The 26504-nt window shown below is 43.7% G+C and overlaps 1 protein-coding gene across 1 annotated transcript in view; it reads left to right on the top strand.

Moving 5' to 3' along the window:
- The first annotated feature begins 5021 nt into the window (after positions 1 to 5021).
- Positions 5022 to 26504, top strand: part of ULK1 (unc-51 like autophagy activating kinase 1) — a 90908-nt gene continuing 69425 nt past the window's right edge. Inside the window, exons 1-3 of the mRNA XM_083150146.1 lie at positions 5022 to 5644; positions 6288 to 6380; positions 6470 to 6511. Coding sequence (XP_083006272.1) covers positions 5555 to 5644; positions 6288 to 6380; positions 6470 to 6511 — 225 coding nt within the window. The 5' untranslated portion in view covers positions 5022 to 5554. The remainder of the gene's footprint in view (positions 5645 to 6287; positions 6381 to 6469; positions 6512 to 26504) is intronic.

Raw genomic sequence — 26504 nt, 5'->3', positions numbered from 1 at the left:
CGCCGTGACAGTAAAGAAGTACCCAATATGCTTATCCCAAGCATGTTTAAATTGTACTACTGTATTTGGGTCTACCACCTCTGATGGTAGGCTATTCCACTTATCTACTACTCTTTCTGTGAAGTAATTCTTCCTCACATTTCCCCTGAATCTTCCTCCCTCTAGTTTCAGTGCATGTCATCGTGTTCTGTTGCTCCTCTTCCTGTGAAGAATATCTCCCACCTGTACCTTGTTAAAACCCTTGATATATTTGAAAGTTTCTATCATGTCCCCCCTTTCCCTTCTCTGCTCTAAACTATACATATTAAGATCTTTTAGTCTTTCCTGGTACGTTTTGTGATGTAGGCCATGCACCATATTAGTTGCTCTTCTTTGTACAGTCTCTAAAGTATTTATATCCTTCTGGAGATATGGCCTCCAGAACTGAACACAATACTCGGTACTTGTTTCCTAGCACGGCGCCACCGATTTTGATTGTAAGCATCGGGTCGGAAAAATCACGTCGATCGCATCACATGCCAACCAAATCGCATGCGATGCGATCGACACGATCGACCCGACTTTTGCATTGGAATCAATGTAAAATGATCCCTGAGACCAGATTTTGCATTGATTTTAATGTAAAATGCCCCAAAACACCCCATTTTCATAGAAAACCCCCCTGATGTTTCAAATGGCCCCCATTGTTAACGCCACCCCGGTATTGACGCCAACCCGAAGCGTGGCAAGCGCAGCGAGCCCCGCGAGGGGACGCAGGTATCCGCGTCCCTTCGCCGGGCTCGCTGCGCTCGGGATGCGGTCAATTTGCCGGCGGTCGGGATCCCGGCGTTCAGAATCCCGACACTGGAATCCCGACCGCCGAAATCCTAAAACTTTCTCCCTCCGTCGGTGTCCACGACACCTATAGAGGGAGAATAAAATAGCGTGCCAAGCGTAGCGAGGCACCGGGCCCGCTGCGTGGCGAGCGCAGCGAGCCCGCAAGGGGGGGCGATCCACGTCCCCCCCATGTCGGGATTTCGGCGGTCGGGATTCCAGTGTCGGGATTCCGACCGCCGGGATCCCGACCGCCGGGATTGCGTATCGGATCCCTGCGCTCGCCAGGCTTCGGGCTCGGTGGCTCGCTGCGCTCGCCACACTTTCTATTCTCAACTCCATGCCGACGTGGATAGTGGGGGTATGAAAAGGTTGGAGTATTAACCATACTTTTTACACATATTCAATGTGGCCCATTTCACATTGTCACCTATGTAAAATCGGGTTGATCGCATCGCGGGCCATTATAATGACAGACAATTGACAGACAGACAATTGACAGACAGACAATAGACAGACAGACAATTGACAGACAATTGACTGACAGACAATTGACAGACAGACAATTGACAGACAATTCACAGACAGACAATTGTCAAATGTCTGTATGACAAATGTCTGTCAATTGTCTTGCTGTCAATTGACAGACAATTGACAGACAGACAATTGTCTGTCAATTGTCTGTCTGTCAATTGTCTGTCTGTCAATTGTCTGTCAATTGTCTGTCTGTCAAATGTCTGTCAATTGTCTGTCTGTCAATTGTCTGTCTGTCAATTGTTTGTCAATTGTCTGTCTGTCAATTGTTTGTCAATTGTCTGTCAATTGTTTGTCAATTGACAGACAATTGACAGACAATTGACAGACAGACAATTGTCTGTCAATTGTCTGTCTGTCAATTGTCTGTCTGTCAATTGTCTGTCAATTGTCTGTCTGTCAAATGTCTGTCAATTGTCTGTCTGTCAATTGTCTGTCTGTCAATTGTTTGTCAATTGACTGTCTGTCAATTGTTTGTCAATTGTCTGTCTGTCAATTGTTTGTCAATTGTCTGTCAATTGTTTGTCAATTGTCTGTCAATTGACAGACAGACAATTGATAGACAGACAGACAATTGACGGTACTTGTGTATTATAGCGGCGCCCATCGCATCGCATACCATAAGGCATGCGATGGTATGCGATGCGACGCGATATCGCGCGATATTGTACAATGTCATACAATTTTAAAATTGTATGACATTGTGTATGCCATACAATGCGATGCGATTAAAAATTGTATAAGCACCCTAATGGGTGCTTACAATGTATAGTGCACCCCCACGCCACCCCTCCACTATAAACGTGAACCCGAAGCGTGGCGAGCGGCGGCGGTACGCGTCCTCCAACCTTTTCATACCCCCACTATCCACGTCGGCGTGGAGTCGAGAATAGAAAGTGTGGCGAGCGCAGCGAGCCACCGAGCCCGAAGTGTGGTGAGTGCAGCGAGGCCCGCGTCCCACGAGGGGACGCGGATACCTTCACAGGTATCGGCGTCCCCTCGCGGGCTTCACAGGTATCCGCGTCCCCTCGCCGGGCTCGCTGCGCTCGCCACGCTTCGGGCTCGGTGGCTCGCTCTGCTCGCCACACTTTCTATTCTCAACTCCACGCCGACGTGTATAGTGGGGGTATGAAAAGGTCGGAGGACGCGTACCGCCGCCCCTCGCGGGTTTGCTGCGCTCGCCACGCTTCGGGTTCACATTTATAGTGGGGGGGGTGGTGTGGAGGTGCATTTAACATTGTAAGCACCAATTTGGGTGCTTAAAAGCACCTTTTAGGGTGCTTATACAATGTTTCACCGCATAGGGTGCAAAAATCGCATCGCATGCCATCGGGTGCATGGCATGCGATGCGATTCGATAAAAACATCGCGCGATGTACGTTGGGGGCGCCGCTATAATACACAAGTACCCAATTGACAGACAATTGACAGACAATTGACAGACAATTGACAGACAGACAATTGACAGACAGACAATTGACAGACAATTGACAGACAATTGACAGACAGACAATTGACAGACAATTGACAGACAATTGACAGACAGACAATTGACAGACAATTGACAGACAATTGACAGACAGACAATTGACAGACAATTGACAGACAGACAATTGACAGACAATTGACAGACAGACAATTGACAGACAATTGACAGACAATTGACAGACAGACAATTGACAGACAATTGACAGACGGACAATTGTCAATTGTCTGTCTGTCAATTGTCTGTCAATTGTCTTTTTGTCAATTTTGTCTGACAGACAATTGACAGATAATTGACAGTCAATTGACAGTCAATTGACAGACAATTGACAGAAAATTGACAGAAAGACAATTGACAGACAATTGACACACGGACAATTGACAGACAATTGACAGACAGACAATTGTCTGTCTGTCAATTGTCTGTCAATTGTCTTTTTGTCAATTGTCTGTCTGTCAATTGACTGTCAATTGACTGTCAATTGACTGTCAATTGTCTGTCAATTGTCTGTATGTCAATTATCTGTCTGTCATTTGTCTGTCTATTGTCTGTCAGACTATTGACCTTCCCAATGTCGACCTAATGCTTGTGTTGACCTTTTCCATGTTGACCTAAGCCCTGTTGACCTTCAGTGGTTGACCCAATGCATGTCAACCTTAACAGTGTCGACCTAATGACTGTATACAGGCAACCCCCCCCCCCCCCCAACTCCTTCACATACAAGTCTCCCAAGTGTGTGTGTGTGTGTGTCAGATGGATCACCCTGGTGGGTCAGCGACTGCCGGCTTCCTGTATAGCGCAGTGGCTCGTCTTCTCTCCTGTGGGCAGCAGGCTCCAAGCACAGCGCAGCAGCTCGTCGTATCTCCTGTGGGCGGCAGGCTCCGGCTCCCTGCACAGCGCAGCGGCTCGTCTTCTCTCCTGTGGGTGGCAGGCTGCAGCACACATCCTCTGCTCTTCGTCTTCCCCTGCAGCTCCCTGAATGTGGCATCTGCCTGCTCGCACATCTGCTTTTCAGAATCACAGTGCAGGACACATCAGGGTGTAGTTGGACGAGGGCCATGCAAATTAAATGGCATCTGCTTAACGGGGTGAGGGGCGCTCTTATAATGGAGACAAACTTGTATGACTGGGCAGAGGGCAGGGTAAAACAGGGTGGAACAAAAGAGGGAATAAAAAATGAATAAAATAGCACGTAAATAAAATATATGCAATCTGTGATATAAAAAAAGGGATAAAATGGGCGTAAGATTAAAAGAGGGGACTAAATGGGCGTGATAAATAAGACAACTACTGCAGATTAGATGTCTAAAGAAAAAACATTTGAATAGCAAACCCGACCATTAATTCAAAAGACGTTAGATGCTTGAATTTGAAAGGTGTGATAAATATGATGCCCAAAAGTAAACATTTGAATACCCCCAAAAGTATAACATGGCGGCTTTGCTCACCACCAGGTTATTAAAGGGAATAGATGGTGACAATTACTATCCCAGTCCCCCTACCATCATTGGTGAAATAGTATGTCCCATTATAGGTCCAGTGGTCTGATGATGTCAAAGCCTAGATTCACTGAAGGGGTTCAAGCCGCTATCTTAGTACTAGTGGCACCCAGACCCCTAAATCCTCTCCTTTACAGGAGTGGGTGAATGAGGGTCACCAGCATTGCTCTATCTGGGATTGTGGCTCACAATAATATTCTTATACTTCCAGCACAAAGCAGTTTTTGTACTTTTTTTTTCCAAAGGTGGCATTCCTTGCATTAGGCTATACAGCAGTGCATGCTCAATTTGCATATAAAGTTTCCAAAGTAATATTGTATGTAATAATATATAATATGTTATAATAACATGTTGGTATGTACTAATATAATAACATATTGACAACATTTGTGCTCATCTGTTTTTCCTATCAGCTACTCCCTAGAAACAAAACTTTATTTCCACCTGCCCATTACCATTGTTGTATTTGCTAATGTATCCTTGAGAAGGAGTAAAGCTACAATCCAGCAATTAAAAAAAAAAAAAAAAAAAACACTTCACACCACAGACCAGTCTCGGCCAGTAATGCAGCAATTGCTCTGTTTTACCACTTGGTTAACATGGACCTAATCATTTCTCATACACACACAACAAAGCATCTCTCATCGCGCATGCGCAGCTGGTGCCGTCCGCTAGGGAGCTAGTGCGCCTGCGCGCTGCTCTGTGTAAGAGGAGGACTACGCTGTGCAATCGGCTGCGGCCCTTATTATTCCTTCACCGTGGTGACAGCAGCACCAGCAGCTTCCCATCATCATCGTACACTGGCATAGCCAGGCCTGTACGCAAAGCTGCCTCTGCTGTAGGTGGGCACAAGGAGATACCGGTTGCACCAGCAGTTCACTACAGATCACCATGGAACTAGTGATCCAGTGCCGATGAGGGGGCACTGATCGCTTCCTCTACCAGGGGACCTGTCGCCCCTTCCACCTAGGCTACACCAGCCACACTAGTACCCCACTAACATGCAGCAAGGAGGCTCGGAGTGCTGGGAACAGCAGCCCATGCAAGTGACCCCCAGGAGCCTGATCCTCAGCAGCAGGGAGGTAGACAGGAGAGCAGCTCTTCTTTTCCAGCTGGTCCTGAGCTCCTGATTTGCTCTCACCCTCACCCATCTTAATTTATTATTTTTTATTGTTATTTTATTACTATTCCACTGTCGCCATCTGGACCAAAGGGATTTATTATGGAGTCGGTTGGGAAATTTGAGTTTAGTAGGAAAGATCTGATCGGCCATGGAGCCTTTGCTGTTGTATTCAAAGGCAGACACAAAGAGGTAAATGTGTGAGTGTGAGTATGAGTGTGGCTTGCATCCTCCTGTCCCTGTGTACTGTGTAGATAGGGATGTTCTGGGTATACAACTCTCTCTTTGTCTCTAGGGACTGTTTCATCTACTGGCTGTGAACTGCAAAACCACAAAGTGGTTGATGACATTCTCTATATACAATGAGCACACAGATCTATACCTGACAGTAAATATACTATATATATGTATATAACGTATTATGATCGGTAGCTGCAGGTATTCCTCACATTTCTGGTTATATGGAATGTCATTTCATTTGTTTTTTGGGGTGGCAATTCGCAGAAGATGATAGCAGACATGTACTGTGGATATTATGACAGCACATGACACACACAGTGTTGCAATTTAATAGGTACATTTGTATTATAAAACTGACTGATCTTCTAAGATTAGATCTATTCTTGGAACCCTGCATGGGAGAGAAATTAAATCCTTTTGCCTTTGGCACAGGACCTGGACAACCACCATTATAAGGGATGGATTAATGAATGCAGGGCTGGGCAAGTCTGGGCAAGGGCCCTCTGATGGTGCCAGAATATACATGTGTTTATTGATACTTTCATGGTAAAATGCAACAATGTGATCCTACTGTGTTTTCATGTTCCATGCTCAGAAGCAGGATCTGGAGGTTGCAGTAAAATGCATCAATAAGAAAAATCTGGCAAAGTCTCAAACTCTTTTAGGGAAGGAAATCAAAATACTGAAGGTAAGCTTATATTTTATATTGTGTTTTAAGTATCTATGTTACATAGATTTCATGTTGAAATAATGATTTTTTTTTTCTTTTGATACTAGGAACTAAAACATGAAAACATCGTGGCTTTGTATGATTTCCAGGTAAACAATGAGATAGCAATATTTATGTTTCAGTGATGGGTTGTTATTGTCTCTAATTGGAGATTGCAGGGATAATTGGATATGTTTGTGCTTTGTTATGTGGTATTAGTGTGGCTTTGCTATGTATGGGAGGGTAATAATGACTTTATACAGTGGCCTGCCTGGCAGGATTGTTTTTTTCCCCGTCTGTGCTGTGATGACTAAACTTAGAAGAGGATTAACTGTTTTAAGTGAGACGACTGTTCCCTCATTAAAATAGCTCCCCTCCCATTCACAATCACCAGTCCCTGCGTTCTCCCTTCTGTAGCTTCCCTGTCACGTGGCCGTCTCCTTGTTTGTTGACATTCCACCCTGCTATGTTCTTATTGGCTGCTCGCAGCTGGTGCGTCACGGAATTCTGAGAAAACCTCGCCTAACTGTCAGTCTGCGCAATGGCCTTCGGGAGTTGTAGTTCTCTTTGCTGCCGGTGTCTATGTCACAGGTGTAGGATGTAACTACATTACCCATGAGTTCTGCGCGATGTAAACACAGTTGCTTTTGGCAAAGATCCTGGCTCTTATTATTTAAAGAAGATATATCTTGTGTGCAGTCTCTGTAGTAGAAAAACAGGAAAACTGCCAAGTCATTCGTATATATAATCGATTACAGCTCTAAAAATAAAAAAAGGCAGTGGTATCTGCAAAATGTTTTCTTCCAGTTCCTCAGTTGATAAGTTTTTTTTTTTTTTTATAGATTCTTTATTTTAGATTTTTCAAATAACAGGGGAGACATAGGTACATGCATTTCACATATCACAAGTACAAAATGATAGGAAGTGTAACTATTTGTCATACATGTATCACATAGTAACAATCAGAAAACTGTATATTTTGCTAGTACAGAAAGTCTTAACATTTATTAAACAAAAGTAGAGGGGAGGGGAGGAGGGGGGGGGTAAGACAGGGGGCTGGGTACAGGCATGATGGTGCATTAGCTGAGTGATTAAAGTTGTGTTATTCTCACGAGCAGTTTATTTCACATGCATACGGGTGGATTTAACGAAATGTATTCACTTGTGGACTTAAATTCAAGCCACGGTGACCAAGTGGCCACATGTGTGGAATGTTTTTCTAGTGCAGAGGAGTATATGTCCTCCATATGCATATAAAAATCCACTCTCTGACACCATTCTCTTATCGTAGGGGCTCTCGTTGAGCGCCAGAGGACAGGTACCACCGCTCTAGCCGCATTGCATAAATGTTTCAAAAGTGAGTTCTTATATCTAGTCACAGGTAGGTTAGAATGTGAAAGGAGCCAGAGGTCAGGTCCGCTGGGCACATCATACCCCACAATTTTAGATGTCAATTTTATGATTGCGTTCCAGAATGGGATTATCCGAGGGCAATCCCACCAGATATGTATTAGGGTACCTCTCTCCCCGCCACATCTCCAGCACAGAGGTGACACCGAAGGGTAGCATTTATGGAGCAAGGAGGGGCACCTGTACCACCTGGTGAACAATTTATATTGGGTTTCGCTAACGTCTAAACTGGTAGAACACTGCGATATCGTACTACAATGTCTTTTCCAGTCAATCTGTATCCCCCGGTGGTTAAGGTCATTGTCCCATGCTTTACAGAAAGAGGGAGTGTCGGGGAATGTACCATCTAAAATGATTTTATATGCCTTAGATATGAAGTGTGCCGGGGCTGGACCCTGTGTACATAGCTTCTCAAAGGGAGTGAGCTCTCTATTGAGATTTAGCGTCTTGTTTTGTGTTTGGATGAAATGGCGGAGCTGTAAATAGAACCAAAAGTCCCTAGGGGGTATGTTGTCCGTTTCACATATTTCTGAGAATGATCTAAGTGTACCCTGGGAGTATAGCCTGTGTACCCTATCTAAACCCTTTTTCTCCCATCTGGCAGCTATTCCTCCTGATAGCCCTGGGGTAAACGCAGGGTTGCCTATGACATGCAGGAGCGGGGGATTAACGGATGAGATATTATATTTGTACCTAATTGATTTCCATACCGCTAGAGTGGGGCCTACTGTGGGATGTGTGGATTTCTCGATTTTGGGGAGCCAAGGGACCATTCTGAGGTTTAGCTGTGTGGAATAGGATTCAAGCGTCACCCACTGTTTTCTGCTAGAGTCTGGACGCGTCCAGTCCATTATCCTATAAAGGATTGATGATTGGTAGTAGGCCGAGACCAGGGGTAATTGTTGACCCCCTTGTGATTTATGTCTAGACAGGTGGCAATGCTTGAACCTGGGTCTCCTTCCCCCCCAAACAAAGTGACTAATTGCTTTGTGAGTATCGGTCAGGAAGCGCTGGGGAAGTTTAAGAGGAACAGTCTGGAAGATATACAGTAGTCTGGGCAGTACATTCATTTTGATTATATTCATACGTCCCAGCCAGGAAAACCTCTGCGTGAGCCACTGCGCCATTTCTCGTTTCAGCTTCTGCAGCAAGGGGTCATGATTAATGGAGATAGTTCTTGGAAGGGAGGACGGAATCAGAACTCCCAAGTATTTGACATGTGACGGATGCCATTCAAATGGGAAGGTGGATTTCAGAGTTGTGGTTATTGCCGCAGGTAGGGATATGTTTAGGGCAGTGGACTTAGTGAAGTTAATTTTAAAATTGGATAATCTACTAAATTGGTCAAATTCTTTCATAAGGTTCGGGAGTGAAGATGTTGGATTGGTCAGGATCGCGAGTAGGTCGTCCGCAAATAGGGCCAGTCGGTGGTTCATGTCTCCCACCTGTAAGCCTGTGATGCTGGGATTCTGCCTGATCGATCGTGCTAGGGCCTCCATACCTAGAACAAATAGCAGGGGCGAAAGTGGACATCCCTGACGTGTCCCGTTTGATATGTTGATCGGCTCAGACAGGATCCCATTCACCCTAACTTGTGCTGTCGGGGCTCTGTAGAGAGCTAGAATTTTTTGAAGAAACGACTCGCCCAGCCCCAGCCTCCGCAACAATGCCTCCATGAAGGCCCAGTCCACTCGGTCAAAGGCCTTCTCCGCATCAGTGGAGAGGAGCATCATGGGTGTGCCATTCGACTGGGCATGCGATAAGTTTTTTTTTATTCATATTCAATTATAGCTGAGATGTTTGAGTCACAGATTACGTAGTATAATAATCTTTAATAGAAACATTTTAAGGCGCACTCTGATAATATGAAGTTTATGCTGTGCTTTAAAAGTGAAATGTAGCTGTTATTGTGTAATATATTTGATATGTGGGCATAAAATCAAAGATTCATGTTTGAGAAGTTGTTAGCAAAAGTGTGGCGAGAGATAAAATTGGGAGAGATAAAGTACTAACCAATCAGCTTCTGATTTACATGCTACAAGGTGATTGGTTGGTACTTTAAATGGGTATGGATCATTGGGTCAACACCTCAAATAGGTCGGAAATGGCAAGGTTGACGTTTTTCACAATTTTTTTACCAGAATGTCAACATAGTCGACATGGACACCATCAAAGGGTACCACATCCCCTCACATGGCTCGTTGCGCTCGCCATGCTTCGGGCACTATTCTATTCTCCCTCCATGGCCAAGTGAATGGTAGGGCATGGAATACCACCTGTCGGCACCGGATTCGGTATGGAATCCCGGTGGTCGGAATCACAGCGTTCAAAATTCAGACGATGTGATCCCGACAAGGGGGGGCGTGGATCAACCCCCCTTGCGGGCTCGCTGCGCTCGGCATGCTAATTGCGGTGGGCCGGGTGCGTCGCTACGCTCGGCATGCTAATTTATTCTCCGTGGACACCGACGGAGGGAGAAAGCTTTAGGATTTCAGCGGTCGGGATTTTGAACGCCGGGAAATTAACCGCATCCCGTCGGCACCTGCCGGCTCGAAAGGAATTTTTTAAAATCTCATGTTGACTGTTGACCTAGCCATTGACAACCTAATGCTTGTGTCAACCTTCTAACCCTGTTAACCTTAGCCATGTTGACCTATTTCAGGTGTCAGCCTAAGGGCTGTCGACCTTCATAGTGTTGACCTAATGACTGTATTCGCTTTATATATCTCAATTTTATCTCTTGTCATCTTAAATGAGGTACAGTGAGCACCATATGAATTCAGAATAACTAATGTTCTAAGCAGATAATCTCATAAAATGGTACTTTGGCTATTGATGACTCTAACCAGATTTTGCTATGTGCTGGAAAATGAACACTGTAATCTTTCACTAATGTTACTAGTAGTGTTCATTCTAGCACCTGCCATCTTTGAAAACCCATGCAGTTCCTGTTCCTTGCCTGGGGTGTCGCTGTCTGCTGTGGTGTTTCTGGCACAGGTCTGGTTTTCCTATCAGTGGTGATATACAGACCACACTGTGCTAGAAGCACTACAGCAGACAGCGACACCCCAGGCAGGGAAGATGAACTGCATGCTTTTTCAAAGATCGCGGGTGCGGGAATGACCACTACTAGTAATGTTATAAGAGCATTTCCTGAAAGTGCAAGAAAATCCTCTTGTACTCTGCAAATAGCGGCTAAACCTGACCAAACTAATGGGAGCATTACGAAAAGCCTGCACAATAGGGGTAGCGAGCTGAAATTATGTTAGTACGTCCACCGGCAGAAACAATTGGGGCAGATGGCAACAAATGAATGCTGCCTTTTATGTATAAACATTGCTTAATGGTGTGATTCGCTCATTGGAAACACTTACTAATTTGTCAAGAATAACAGCACTACTGTGGGAAACCTCTCCATATACTATTCTGCTGAGACCAGAGAGGGGATGTTCACCTTGATAAGCAGCATTGTTTGTACCATCCGGCTACACTACCACCACACAAAAGCATTCACTGCGTTTCATAAATTCTTTCTGTGAAGCCACCTCTCTTTCATGACCATCTCTCTCTGCGCCGTGAGAGAGCTCCCTGGGGCACGTTGCTAAGTCCAAATCCAACAAAACTATCTCGGTAATGCTGTATTGGGCCCTGGTGTGGCACAAACAGCATCGCGGCAGGGTACTTGAGGCTAAAGGCCCACGAGGACTGGAATTCTCAGACATAAAAGTGTACTGATTGGAATAGACCCTTTTGTCACTCATTTCCCTCACTCTATTGCCCCCCTATGGGGTATTGTAGTGACAATGAGGGAGGGGGCCCCTATCCAGATTTTGCTCTGGGGCCCACAAAGCACTAGTTACGCCCCTGCTTACACCTCTATTATATGCAAGCAGAAACTGGAAAAAGATATCCTGCACTTATTACCCACATTATAGCAGCCTGCAAAACTCAGTCCTTTAGTTTCTCCAAATACATTGTAATATCTCTCAAGGTTATACCTTAATGTACTTTATTCTGTGTACTTTAGATAATGGTCAAATATAGGTGGTAATAATAATGCTTAAGCAGTTTTAACTAGACTTCATTTGGCAATCAATTTGCAAGTGATGGTAAATACATTATTTCATTACAATCCGATAATTAGAGTAAAGTGGTAGACTGACCAGCACTCACCACAACAGTGGCAATGCCACTTCGAAATTCAGTAATCCTATAAGGTAACCAGAGCCCTGCCAGGGATGATGGAGACCAGCATGGCACTGGAGCTTCTTTCAAAAGTTTAATAGCCTCAAGGTTTTGGGGCGTTACACCCCGTCCTCAATAGGAGAAACAGACCAATAATTAATTAAGAAATGTTATAAAGGTACTGGCGAGTGCAGCGAGCCACCAAGCCCGAAGCGTGGCGAGCGGACGTGGATTACTTTACATGTAAAGTAATCCGCATCAGCTTGCCACGCTTCGGGCGCGGTGGCTCGCTTTGCTCGCTACACTATATAAAATCATCTCCATGCGTAGTGGATAGTGGGGTTATGAACAGGTCCAAAATCGCATCGCATCTTCCGCCGTGAAACTAAACAAGTACCATTATAAATTATATTATTAGTTATAAATAGGCAAATATAAAGCATGGTTGTATTCATAAATGTTTTAGGTTTGTTTGAACATTGTTGTCTAAATGGTACATTTTTTTATTATGTTAGTGACCCACCACATTTTTGGTTACATTTTGGGGTTTATTCTAGTTCATTCTTTCTGACAAAATCCTTCTTAGATGGACAAAACCATGTGCACTGCAGGGGGGCAGATGTAACATGTGCAGAGAGAATTAGATTTGGGTGAGTTATTTTGTTTCTGTGCAGGGAAAATACTGACTGCATGATTTTACACTTATATAGATTTTACACAATATAGATCTCACTTTGAAGAAAAACCCCACTCAAATCTAATTCTCTCTGCACAAGTAACATCTGCCCCACCCGCAGTGCACATGGTTTTGTCCATCTAAGAAGGATTTTGTCAGAAAGAATGGACTAGAATAACCCCCTTTGTGCTATGAACCTCAATTTCACTCTGTGTTATATTGTAGTTTTAATATATTTGTTTTAATACTAGTGTTCTTAGTGCTTAGAGTGTGCACATGAATTTATTTTCTTTCTGTGTGGCACTGCAACAAGTCTTAAGGCCCCCATACATTATTGCATCTTCTCTGAAGGGGAGAAGCCACAGCTGATCCCCCTTGTGCCATCCAAGACCTTCCCGGATGGCAGGATCGCATGTGATGTATCGCATGTAGTCCTTTTGCATGGGAAATATCATATGTCATCCCATTCCCCCCAACTGGGAGGCTGTCCGAGTCGGAGGTTGGACGTGGAAGCAGGTCCAATTTATTTCCAAGCCGATGCTCATGGGACCATGCATTGGATCGGATCTAGGGCCTTATTCAGATCTGCGCAGATCCGATGTTGGCCATCTGCGCATGCACAGACGGGTATCTGCGCATGTGCAGGCATATGGTGCGTGCACCCATGGCAGCGAGGGGGGGGGGGGCGGAGATGGGCGGGGGGGGGGGGGGGGGCGCCGGGCTGCCCCATTACCATATGGGAACGCCCAGCGTTCCACGGGCGTTCCCATGAGAACGCTGGGCGTTCTCATGGTAATGAGGCAGTGACGCGGGTGTGTGGGCCGGGTAGCTGACATCACCGGATGTCAGCTGCCCGCCCATATCACGCCAGCGTGCACGCAAATGTAAGTAACTCAAAAGTCACTTATATATGCGTGCACGCTAAACATCATTCGATGGTCGGTTACCATCGAATGATGTGGGCGGACACCCCAGCAAAGCGAATGGATGTTTATGCAAAACATCCATTCGCTGCTGTGCGGGCGAAGCCGCACATTGCTGGGAGGGCGTGCGTTCGCCGGGCGGGGTTTGGTGGACTCGCAAGGCTGCGAATTCGCAGCCTTGCGAATCAACCTGAATAAACCCCCTAATGTCAAACACATTTGATTTGGACACTTTTCACCCGATATCTCTGTCCGATCTGTTTTGGAAACGGGTGAAAGGTGGCCAAATTGCACTAGTGTATGGCGAGCATTAGAAACGGGTTAAGCTTAGCATGCCGGCAGTCAGAATCCCAAGTGGTGGCCACAACAATGGCGTCAGAATCCTAACATGGGAGATGCTGACTCAGGAATCCCAACATCTTTCATCCTGATCCTAAATATGCCGGGGTCTCTTAGAGGTTGTGTGGGGTCTTAGGTTTAGGCACTGGGGGGGATGGTAGGCTGTGTTGAGGGAGGATTAGGGTCAGGCAGTAAAAAGCTGGGGTTAGGCTGCAGGGCTTTAGGGACACTAATGGGAAAGGTTACACTTAGGAGGATAGGCTGTGGGGGGGGGGGGGGGGTGAGAGTTGGGCATCTTGTAGGGAGAGCTAGAGGGGGTGGGGTAGAGAATTACAATAAATACACTTACCAAGCCCCTGTTGTGATCTGATCAGGGTGCTGCTGTCGTTCTTCTGACTGACATCATTCCATCCGATGGTCACACATATGTATTCCTTAGCAGGGTATCTCCTCTCAATGTCACCTGTTGCCTAAGCATAGCAAATGTTTTGTGATTTCAATCAATATTTTACACTCGATCATAATGAAATAGAATATTTAACTTATATATTTGGAATTTTTAAATGTCCCTCATTTTCTAAAGCTCAATCCTTGGAGAGTTGTGTTCAGAACTTCAAGTGCACAATATTACTGTTAGCCAAGACATAAGTTCCTTTATTGTTAAAACATATTTATATGCTGACAACATCAAGCAACCACAACAAAGGAAGTGATGCTAGGCCACAAATATGGCACAAATGCCATCATAATGCCATTGGCTTTATGTGTTATATTTTATGCATATGTAAGTTGTTCTGTAAACCTGTTTTATGATGCAATAAATGACAGATGACAGCAGGCTGCAGGTTGATGAGGATGGAGCATGTGAATTGACAATGTTAGTCATGTTTGGGTGTTCTTACTTTCTGCAGTGTTTTTACAATGATTCATTGTTAGGATTATTAACACATGCACTGGGAAAATCATAAAATGCATGTAAACTAAACCATTTATTTATTTACAGTTTCTTATATAGCGCAGCAGGTTCCGTTGTGCTTTACAATTGTAGACAGTGATAATACAAACTGGGTAACAACAGAAAGTCTTGGAGGTTAGAGGGCGATGCTGCAAGTTTACAATCTATAGGGACATAGGAGGTAAACACAAGGACCGGCACCAGTAATAGCATAGCAGTCCCACCAAGTTACAAGTCCAGAAGAGAAACTGTCAGATACATAAGTGCCTCAGAGGGTTTTGTGGGTGGGACTTAAATATGATAGAAGAGGTGAGTTTTCAGGGAAAGCTTGAAAGTTTGGAGGCTAGTGGAGAGTCTTATTGTGCGTGGAAGGGCATTCCATAGGATGGGAGCAGCCTGATGAAAGTCCTGTAATAGTGAATGGGAGATAATGATCTGTGCAGAAGAGAGACACAGATCTTGTGCAGAGCGGAGTGGTCGAGTTGGGAGATATTTTAAGATAATTTAACCCCTTCCTGACACAGCCAGTTTTTGCGTTCCTGACAGAGCCATTTTTTTCAAATCTGACATGTATCACTTAAGTGGGTATAACTTTTTTTTGCTTTTACTTATCCCAGTGATTTTGAGATTGTTTTCTCGTGACACATTGTACTTCAAATTAGTGGTAAATTTGGGTCGATACAGTCTGTGTTTTTTTGTGAAAAATACCAAAATGTCGTAAAAAAAAATGGAAAATTTAGCAATTTGCAAAATGTTAAATTTTCTGCTTGTGAGACAAATAATCATACCACTCAAAATAGTTAATAACTAACATAGACCATGGGTGAAATGTAATAGGATGAGAGATTAAGAAAGTGAGAGATTTGGTAAGAAATCTCCAGTTTTTTTAAAGTGGCAATCATTGACACAGCAAAATCACACTGGTTTTGCTGTGTAAATGATTGTCACTTTAAAAAAACCCCAGGAGATTTCTTACCAAATCTCTCACTTTCTGAATCTCTCATCCTATTACATTTCACCCCTTATGTCTACTTTATGTTTCCATCATTATTTCAACATCCTTTTAATTTTTTTGGACACTAGGAGGCTTACAATATGAATAGCAAATTTTCAAATTTTCAAGAAAATTTCAAACACTGATTTTTTTAGGGACCAGTTCAGTTCTGATGTGACTTTGAGGGACTTGTATGTGAGACACCCCCATAAATTATGCCATTTCAAAAACTGCACCCCTCACAGTATTCAAAACAGCATTTTGGAAGTTTGTTAACCCTTTAGGTGTTTCACAGGAATTAAAACAAAGTGTAGGTGAAATTTCAAAATTTTTGCATTTTTGCAAAAAATGTAATTTTTTACACAAAAATGCAGTTCTGGCTCAAAATTTTTCATTTTCGCAAGGAATGAAGGAGACAAAGCACCCCAAAATCTGTGCCCCAATTTCTCCCGAGTACGGCAATGCCTCATATGTGACCAAAAAATACCATTTGGGTGCATGGCAGGACTCAGAAGGGAAGGAGTGATATTTGGTGGTGGAATGAATGGTGGGTGCTATGTCGCATTAGCAAGACCCCCGAAGCACCAATACAGTGGAACCCCCCCACATGTGACCCCATTTTGCTCACCAGCTTTGGGAGGGGGGCTGGCGCTGCGGCTGGTGGGGGGGTGGGAGGGGTGCTGGCGCTGCGGCAGCCGGGTGGGTGGGAGGGGGGGCTGCCTGGTGGGAGGGGGGGGGGGCTGGCGATCGGTGGTGATCGGTGCTGTACTTAACAGCACCGATCACTGTATATATATATATATATATATATATATATATATATATATATATATATATATATATATATATATATATATGTGTGTGTGTGTGTGTATATATATATATATATATATATATATATATATATATATATATATATATTTCAACAAGCGAGTATAGGCGCTGAACAGTTCAAACAAAAGTCTCTGACCAGTAATTCCAATGCCTCCTGTTCAGTCAAACAGGGGTTAACCAAGCACTAAAACCGATGTGTAGTGGGCTGCAGCTCCCTTCTCTGTGTAACGACACTCCAGGATCCAAGGAGTGGAAGATCTGTGCAAACAAGGAAATGAGAGGGGGCGCCTAATAGTGCATTAAAAGAGTAGGTTTATTAACAAATAAAAGGTCTTTGTCCTTAGGTACAAACAATAGGGACTCGTACCGCAATGAAAGACTCTGTGGACTGGTTACCACACGGCATAGATATCACAATACCACGGCAAAAACAGCTGGGCGTCCGTCCACTCCTGAACCGCACCGAGAAGCCACACGCTGGCTTGCAATGCAGCGTCCCGGGAGACCACAGGTAGGAAGTAAGCCGGCTGGGTGAGTAGTGAGCGTATCCGCAAGCCACGCCCTAACGCGTTTCGTCAGATGACTTCGTCAGAGGGCGTGGTCTCTGCGGGCGCTCACTACCAATTTATCCTCCTACAACTGTCACTCAAACAGGTAGAGGCCGGACAATAATGTCCAATCAGATCGCGATGTGAACATGCCCACACGCCTCCTTGCTCCATTGGCTAATTCGCTACTTAATGTGTTTAACAAGTTCAGCGCGCTGTGTTCAAAGCGCTGTGTTTGAACTCTCACAATATAAAATACAATATGAAACGGCAATGTGACATATACCGCAATGTTATAATCAACCTAAAAGAACCCATAGTCACCGGATCTCATATAGCTACGGTGTTAGGAAACTATAAAAATATATATATATATAATAACCGCACTAAGATGAGACAATTATTATTAAAACATATATATGTATATACATATATTTCATCTAAAAAATATATCAAACTGTCAAGATTATTACTGAAATGAGGAATAGCGGAGTTTGCATAAAAATCACTGGTATATAAAAAATGGGAAACAACCCTAAGCCAAGACTAGCTAGCAGGTAACAAGATACGCCGCTAGAGCCATATATTGGATACACACTAGCGCTTGGACTACATCACATCGCCATCTCATTTTAACCTCAACATTTCTAAATTGCAATACAATATTTCATAATATATACAATAAAAAATATACACAATAAAAAATGTATATCTCATAAAAAAATCCTAAGTGAAATGAACACTCCAATAAAAAACATATTAATAACATTAAAAAAGTAGAGACCACATGAATGTATCTATATAATAATTCTATAAGAAGGTGCAAATTGCTGGGACAAAACGTTATTATTTAAGGGCAGCATTTAGTTTATGAAGGGGGTGATTTCATATCCCTCGTTTAATCCGGCAGGCATAAGTGTGCCTAACTGCAGGATCCAGTGCGTTTCACGTTTGATTAGAAACTTGTCCCAATCGCCACCCCTTTTGTTCTTTGAGACAAGTTCAATCCCCTTGAAGGTGAGTGATCTATGATCACAGTTGTGATGGTCCCGAAAATGTCGGGGGACACTGTGGTTATTGACACCATGTTTTATATTGCGAAGGTGTTCTAAGATCCTAACCTTCAAGGGCCGCCTAGTTTTCCCCACATATCTTAATCCGCAACCACATTTTAACATATAAACAACATGAGTTGAATTGCAGTTAATAAATTCTTTGATTTTAAGTTTTGAGCCGTCAATGTCGGCACCCTTAACCATATGTTGACAGACCTTGCAACTTCCACAGGGGAAGCTGCCCTTAATGGCTAGAAAGGTGTCAGACAGCTGTTTATCAGGAAGGCTCTGTAACTGACTCTTTGAAACCATTGATTTCACCGTGTTGGCACGTCTATATACAATGCGTGGAGCATCAGATAAGTGTGATCCAAGTACAGGATCCATTTTCAGCACTTTCCAATGTTTCCTAAAGATCCTGTTAAGCTCTTTCTCTTTGTTATTATATTGAGTTATAAACATAACCTCTTTTGGTCTGGAAGGATTATCATCCAAAGGGACCAAAGCATTATGATCTTTAGTTTTGAGTAAATCATCACGAATCAGGCCCCTTGCCCTTGTGAGTGACCCATTGATTATACCCATCGGGTAACCTCTTTCCCTGAATCTCTCTATATATACTTTAGACTGTTCTTCAAACATATCAGGGTCAGTACAATTCCTTTTCAACCGGAGGAATTGTGAAAAAGGAATGTTGTCCTTCCATGGCCCGTAATGACAACTACTATAATCCAAATAACTATTGGAATCAACAGCTTTAAAATGAGTAGAGGTCTCAATTTTTGAGAGTTCAAACACAGCGCTTTGAACACAGCGCGCTGAACTTGTTAAACACATTAAGTAGCGAATTAGCCAATGGAGCAAGGAGGCGTGTGGGCATGTTCACATCGCGATCTGATTGGACATTATTGTCCGGCCTCTACCTGTTTGAGTGACAGTTGTAGGAGGATAAATTGGTAGTGAGCGCCCGCAGAGACCACGCCCTCTGACGAAGTCATCTGACGAAATGTGGTTGCGGATTAAGATATGTGGGGAAAACTAGGCGGCCCTTGAAGGTTAGGATCTTAGAACACCTTCGCAATATAAAACATGGTGTCAATAACCACAGTGTCCCCCGACATTTTCGGGACCATCACAACTGTGATCATAGATCACTCACCTTCAAGGGGATTGAACTTGTCTCAAAGAACAAAAGGGGTGGCGATTGGGACAAGTTTCTAATCAAACGTGAAACGCACTGGATCCTGCAGTTAGGCACACTTATGCCTGCCGGATTAAACGAGGGATATGAAATCACCCCCTTCATAAACTAAATGCTGCCCTTAAATAATAACGTTTTGTCCCAGCAATTTGCACCTTCTTATAGAATTATTATATAGATACATTCATGTGGTCTCTACTTTTTTAATGTTATTAATATGTTTTTTATTGGAGTGTTCATTTCACTTAGGATTTTTTTATGAGATATACATTTTTTATTGTGTATATTTTTTATTGTATATATTATGAAATATTGTATTGCAATTTAGAAATGTTGAGGTTAAAATGAGATGGCGATGTGATGTAGTCCAAGCGCTAGTGTGTATCCAATATATGGCTCTAGCGGCGTATCTTGTTACCTGCTAGCTAGTCTTGGCTTAGGGTTGTTTCCCATTTTTTATATACCAGTGATTTTTATGCAAACTCCGCTATTCCTCATTTCAGTAATAATCTTGACAGTTTGATATATTTTTTAGATGAAATATATGTATATACATATATATGTTTTAATAATAATTGTCTCATCTTAGTGCGGTTATTATATATATATATATTTTTATAGTTTCCTAACACCGTAGCTATATGAGATCCGGTGACTATGGGTTCTTTTAGGTTGATTATAACATTGCGGTATATGTCACATTGCCGTTTCATATTGTATTTTATATTGTGAGAGTTCAAACACAGCGCTTTGAACACAGCGCGCTGAACTTGTTAAACACATTAAGTAGCGAATTAGCCAATGGAGCAAGGAGGCGTGTGGGCATGTTCACATCGCGATCTGATTGGACATTATTGTCCGGCCTCTACCTGTTTGAGTGACAGTTGTAGGAGGATAAATTGGTAGTGAGCGCCCGCAGAGACCACGCCCTCTGACGAAGTCATCTGACGAAACGCGTTAGGGCGTGGCTTGCGGATACGCTCACTACTCACCCAGCCGGCTTACTTCCTACCTGTGGTCTCCCGGGACGCTGCATTGCAAGCCAGCGTGTGGCTTCTCGGTGCGGTTCAGGAGTGGACGGACGCCCAGCTGTTTTTGCCGTGGTATTGTGATATCTATGCCGTGTGGTAACCAGTCCACAGAGTCTTTCATTGCGGTACGAGTCCCTATTGTTTGTACCTAAGGACAAAGACCTTTTATTTGTTAATAAACCTACTCTTTTAATGCACTATTAGGCGCCCCCTCTCATTTCCTTGTTTGCACATATATATATATATATATATATATATATGTGTGTGTGTATATATACATATATACACATATATATATATATATATATATATAGTTCATCCCATTTCACTTATAATTCATATTTATGCTGCTGTGCTGTGGCTGGCGGGGGGGTGGGAGGGGGGCTGGCGCTGCGGCTGCTGGCTGGGTGGGAGGGAGGCTGCCGGGTGGGAGGGAGGCTGCCGGGTAGGTGGGAGGGAGGCTGCCGGGTAGGTGGGAGGGAGGGTGGGCTGGTGATCGGTGCTGTACTTAACAGCACCGATCACCACCGATCTCTGTGTTACCGAGCGGCTTAGCCGCCGGTAACACAGAAAACGCTGCAATTGGCTGTTCACTTTTGAACAGCCAATCGCAGCGATCGCCGACCGGGGGGGCACCCCTGCCCCCCCTGGGCGGCGAGGGGGGATGTCTGCTGTCAGTGACAGCAGACATCTCCAAACTGTCACCGCGTCTATAGACGCGGTGACAGTTAGAAGTCATGACGTACATTTATGCCATGTGTCGGGAAGTACATCCCGACCATGACGTAAATGTACGTCAAATGTCGGGAAGGGGTTAAGAAATATACTGAATGCTGGTGTAGTATGGTTAATACAGTAGCTTTATATGTGAGTAGAAGTAAAAGATCAGCCTAGCAGCAGCATTTAAAATGGATTGCAGTGGCAAGAGTCTGTTCTTGGGAAGACCAGTTGAGAGGCTATTGCAATAGTCAATGCGGGATATAATGAGTGCATGGATAAGAGATTTGGTAGTGTCTTGTGTGAGATACGGTCGTATTTTGGATATGTTTTTTTAGATGCATGTAACATGATTTGGAGACAGATTGAATGTGGGTAACAAAGGACCATTCAGAGTCAAGGATGACCCCAAGGCAACAAGCTTGTGGTGTAGGGTAGATGGATATATCAGGATGGCAACTGTTCTTGGCTGGTGGGAACATAATTAATTCCATTTTGGAAATATTGAGTTTGAGGTGGCGAGAAGACATCCAAGATGAGATGGCAGAGAGGCATTCAGAGCCCACAATCACTGGTGACAACTCTGGGGTTCATAGATAGAATTGAGTATCATCCACATACAAGTGATACTGAAATCCGAAAGAGCTGATTAGTTTGCCAAGAGATGGGGTATAGATTGAGAAAAGCAAAGGACCTAAAACTGAGCTTTGCGGAACTTCGACTGACAGAGGCTTCTCCAACTGACAGAGAAGCAAACACTGAAAGAGCGATCAGAAAGGTAGCATGGGAACCAGGAGAGGGCTGTATCATTAAGAGGGTGGGGTATTCAGTGTTTGTATGAGAAGAGTGTGATCAACAGTGTCAAATGCAGAAGAGAGATCTAGAAGAATGAGTAGTGAGTAAGGGTGTTACAGTTAAGAAAGTGGCGAGAGTAGACAAGTCTCTTGAGTAGCTTGGAGAGGCATGGAAGCTGAGAGATAGGACGATAGTTAGAGAGAGAGAGTTGGGGTCAGAATTGTGTTTTTTTCAGAATGGGAGTAATCACTGCATGTTTGATGGAAAAGTACCAGTAGCAAGATTGCAAATTTTAGTTAAGGTTGGTAAGGTTGGGATGAGCACAGGAGATAGAGTTTTAATGACTTGTGCAGGTATAGGATCAAGAGGAAAGTTAGTAGAGTAGGAGGATAAGAAGAGTGCTGATACTTCCTTTTTATGTGTGGGCTCAAATGAAGAGAAAGTGCCAGAGGGTTCAGGTGGGGAAGTAAATAGGTTAGAGGCTGCAGAAGAGCATAACATTTCATCTCGGATGTTACCAATCTTGTCCTTTTAAAGTAGGAGGCTTGTGCACTGATAGTAGCTGGTGGGAGAGGAGGCTGAGGGTAAAGAAGAGATTTAAATGTGTTAAAAAGTCGCTTAGGGTTGGTGGCATGAGAAGAAATGAGAGATTGGAAGTATGTTTGTTTGGCAGTGTCCAAAGCATTGCAGTAGGGGTGGTAGATAGTCTTAAATGTGATTACAGAGATTACGAGGTTTACGCCAATGGCATTTCGGAGTTGTCTTGTTATTTTAGAGTGCCACGGCTGGCATCTAAGCCTATGTGAGGTGTAATGGAAAGCTAGCCACGTCATCAAGGGCTGTTTCAAGAGTCTGGTACAGGTGGGAAACAGCAGAGTCAGGAGAGGTAAATGCAGAAATTAGTGAGAGCTGTTGCAGACAGATTGAAAGTTTTTTAAAAATAGCGGCGGGGATTGAATACCCCCCATAATATATCACATGCGATCCTGTCGCCCTGGAAGGTCTCAGGCAGCTCAAGGAGGGGAGAAGTCTCACAAGTGTACGGCCAGATTAACATTAGAAAAAATGTTATTAAAATTTCATAATCATTAGTTGGCATCTGAAAAGAGCATTAAAAGGGAGATAAATGTGAACAAGCCCTTAATGTGGGAAAACATGTTTTTGCTTTGAGCATAAACCAAGAACATTACATAGCTAAGGAAACTTTGGCCGTGATTCATAGGCTTTAACACTGTGCTGTCAGATAACAGAGAGTAGTCTCAGACAATAGCGATAGGACTGTGTGACTTGTCTTACTTACATTTTTAGTACAGTTCCTTACTCATCCCTACCCATGTTGGTTAAACACTGGTCAATATAACATTAATGATATGCATGATACCGGTATCATTACAATGATTAAATGAAAGTGTCAATTTCCACTGTAGGAAAGTACAGAATCTAGCTTCATAGTTGCACGCTAGTTAATGGCAACTACTTTAAGATTGTCATAGCAGAATGTCTCCTTTTGCACTCAAAGTAATAGGCATTTTTGAAACATTGACATTAAAGTAATAGACCATAGTAAAAATGATTTACAACCTTGGAAGATTATTGTAGCAAAAACTACAGTAGAAACAATAAAGAAATAAAAACCGTAATTTAATGTGCAACGGGCAAGTTAATATGGTGCCATGTTTATATTGTAAGTTGTGAGCAAACACTGCACTTATTGGGAAAGTCTATGTGGTTTATTGCTTAAAATGCCCCAAATCCCCGTAGAATGAGTTTGAGGTTCATTGTGTGCTAGGTGTCCATAAGAGTGGGCACAGTAGTTATTAAATAGACAGGACTGTGGGCCAGATGTATCAAGCTTCAAAAATTGATAAAATGGAGAGTGGCACACAACCAGCCAATCAGCTCCTACCTGTCATGTTATAGGCTGGGTTTGAAAAATAAGGGGGTGTGGATGGAGGATCACAGGCGCTCGGTCTGGTGTTCAAAAAACAACTTTATACTCCAAATGAAAGTTGAAAAAAGCAAGTGCTATTTATTTAATAACATATATATGGATAGTCCCGGATGGGCAACAAAGTTAAAAATCCAGAAACAAAAAAAAGGAAAAAATAAAAAAATAAAAAAAATGTCACCTAAAAAAAGAAACTGTCTCTTTAAAAGTTCATTTAAAAAAAAATTGAGCACAATCCTGATACAAAGTTCCGTTTTGACTCAAAAAACAATCAGTGATATTACAAGAAGTGGTAATACAACACGGGGTGGGAAAGAGAGTGAACAGTTCGTACCTCCACTCCCGTGTTCTTCTGTTCCTGACCGTAGTGGATGATTTTCTGTAGGTAGGGGAGATGTCTCTTTCACCGCCGCAGCCGTGGATCCGGCTTCCAGCGGTAGTGGGAGATATGCGCTTCCCCGACTTGCAATTAGGAACCTGTCTGTTGAATACACGGACGCTGAAATGAGCAGGTGCTCCGTTAACAGACGCTTGCAGGCTTTAGTTGTTCAAGATGCATGTAACAGCTCCGGCATCGTTAGGGAATTTTCTTTGAATATAGGACTTCTATTGGAAGTTCTGTGAAGGTTTGAAAGTTAAAAGATAGGGTGACCACATCCACCTGCTGCCGCCACATTCACCCTATCTTTTAACTTTCAAACCTTCACAGAACTTCCAATAGAAGTCCTATATTCAAAGAAAATTCCCTAACGATGCCGGAGCTGTTACATGCATCTTGAACAACTAAAGCCTGCAAGCGTGTGTGTATATATATAATATATATATAGAAGCCTTGTCATTGGTGGCAGTGGTTTATATATAGATATTATATTCTATTATCATTGGTGGCAGTGGAGCTGCGGCAGCAGGGGGACGTGTGAGCAGGCGGGCGGGCGGCTTGAATAACTTCGCCGCCAGAGGACAGGGGGACCGGGAGCTGCTGCGGGTAGGCAGCAGATTTGCCGGCAAGTGGGTGAGTGCACTGTGCTTTTTCCCCCTGCTCCGTCTCCGTGCGGCGAGCAGGGGGAGGGGGGAGGGAGCAGGGGGCGGCGGGTCTTTGCAGGATCTTCGTGCGGCGAGCAGGGGGAGGCGGCGTCCGGCGTGTCAAGGGGGCGGTGAGCAGGGGACATCAGGGCGGCGTTCAGCGTCGCTCAGAAGCTCCTGCTCACATCCGAGGACACATATGAGCAGGAGCTTCTGAGCGACTGATCTTGATTGACGGGCAGGTCCGTTCTGAATCTTGTGCAGATTCAGAACGGCGGGGGCGCGCATGCAAATCGCTGTGTGGGCTATACACACAGCGATTTACATGCATTTTCAGGCATTTTCTGAGTGATTTAGTAAAATCGCTCAGAAAATGCCTGAAAATTGTGCTGTGTGTGGGGCCCATAAGGGTCCCAGTGTTTGCCATTCAAGTTAATTTGACTTTGATATATAGTAAACTTGGGATGAGTAGCCTCTTGTGTATTTCAATGATATATTTGTGACATTTTATAATAAACACTCAATAGAACAATACTTTTAGATAACTGACTCCAAAAGTTTTTTGTTTCATTTACAGATGAGGGATACTGTTAGCCACTCATTAGAAATGGGAATCTAATGCTGATTCAGTAATGTAGTCCAGAATATGGGGATAACCATGCTGCACTGCAGGTGGGGCAGAAGTAACATGTGCAGAGAGATGTAGATTTCAGTGGGTTCTGTTCAAACTGAATTCTAAGTTGTAGTGTAAAGATAAAACAGCCAGTATATACCCTGCACAGAAACAAAATAATACCCCTTTTCACATCACCAAATTAACCCAGGTTATTGCCATGTGTGAAAGCACCACTGACCAAATTTCCAGGTCGAGCAACCTGGCATTTCAACCCTGGTCACAACCAGGGTTGAACACTGGTATGACTCGTGTTAGTGTGAAGGGGTAACCCAGATCGAGCGACCCGTGTCCCGTTCACACAATGGAGGAGGCATTTTCTCCACCATGTGAATAGAGAAGTGGGACAACAGCACAGTCAGGTCCATGGAGTTCTCTGGTGCATGCATGCTGAAATGCATATGAGTTTGTATGGACAAGAGGGTCAAGCTATAGTTAGCATTACTAGTGTACATTATAATGCTCATGAACCAGCTTGTAGGACTACTAGTTTAGAAGACATGCCCCGCTGCACAACTTATTGGGGGTATCCGCACTTTCCCTGTTACTTGAAGCCATGTTATGAAGCCCCCTTTGGTACATTTGACACACCAGTTTTAGCTTTATGATACAGTTGTATAGAACTTCTTCTATGTAGCTCTGCTGGGCGCTATGGGCAGACCTAGTCCATCAGCAGTAACAGCCTTTGTGCAAGCTGAATCTTGCATTCAGATAACAGGGTTTATATGACTAGGGGCTGGTACAATTTTATACAAGTATATTGCTGGTCACCTTTTTCATGTAGAGCCAAGTCTGA

Source organism: Crinia signifera, chromosome 1, assembly GCF_055691185.1.
Source record: "Crinia signifera chromosome 1, ASM5569118v1, whole genome shotgun sequence".
Taxonomy (NCBI): Eukaryota; Metazoa; Chordata; class Amphibia; order Anura; family Myobatrachidae; genus Crinia; species Crinia signifera.
Note: the sequence above shows the minus strand (reverse complement) of the source record. Positions and strands in the feature narration are given on the sequence as shown.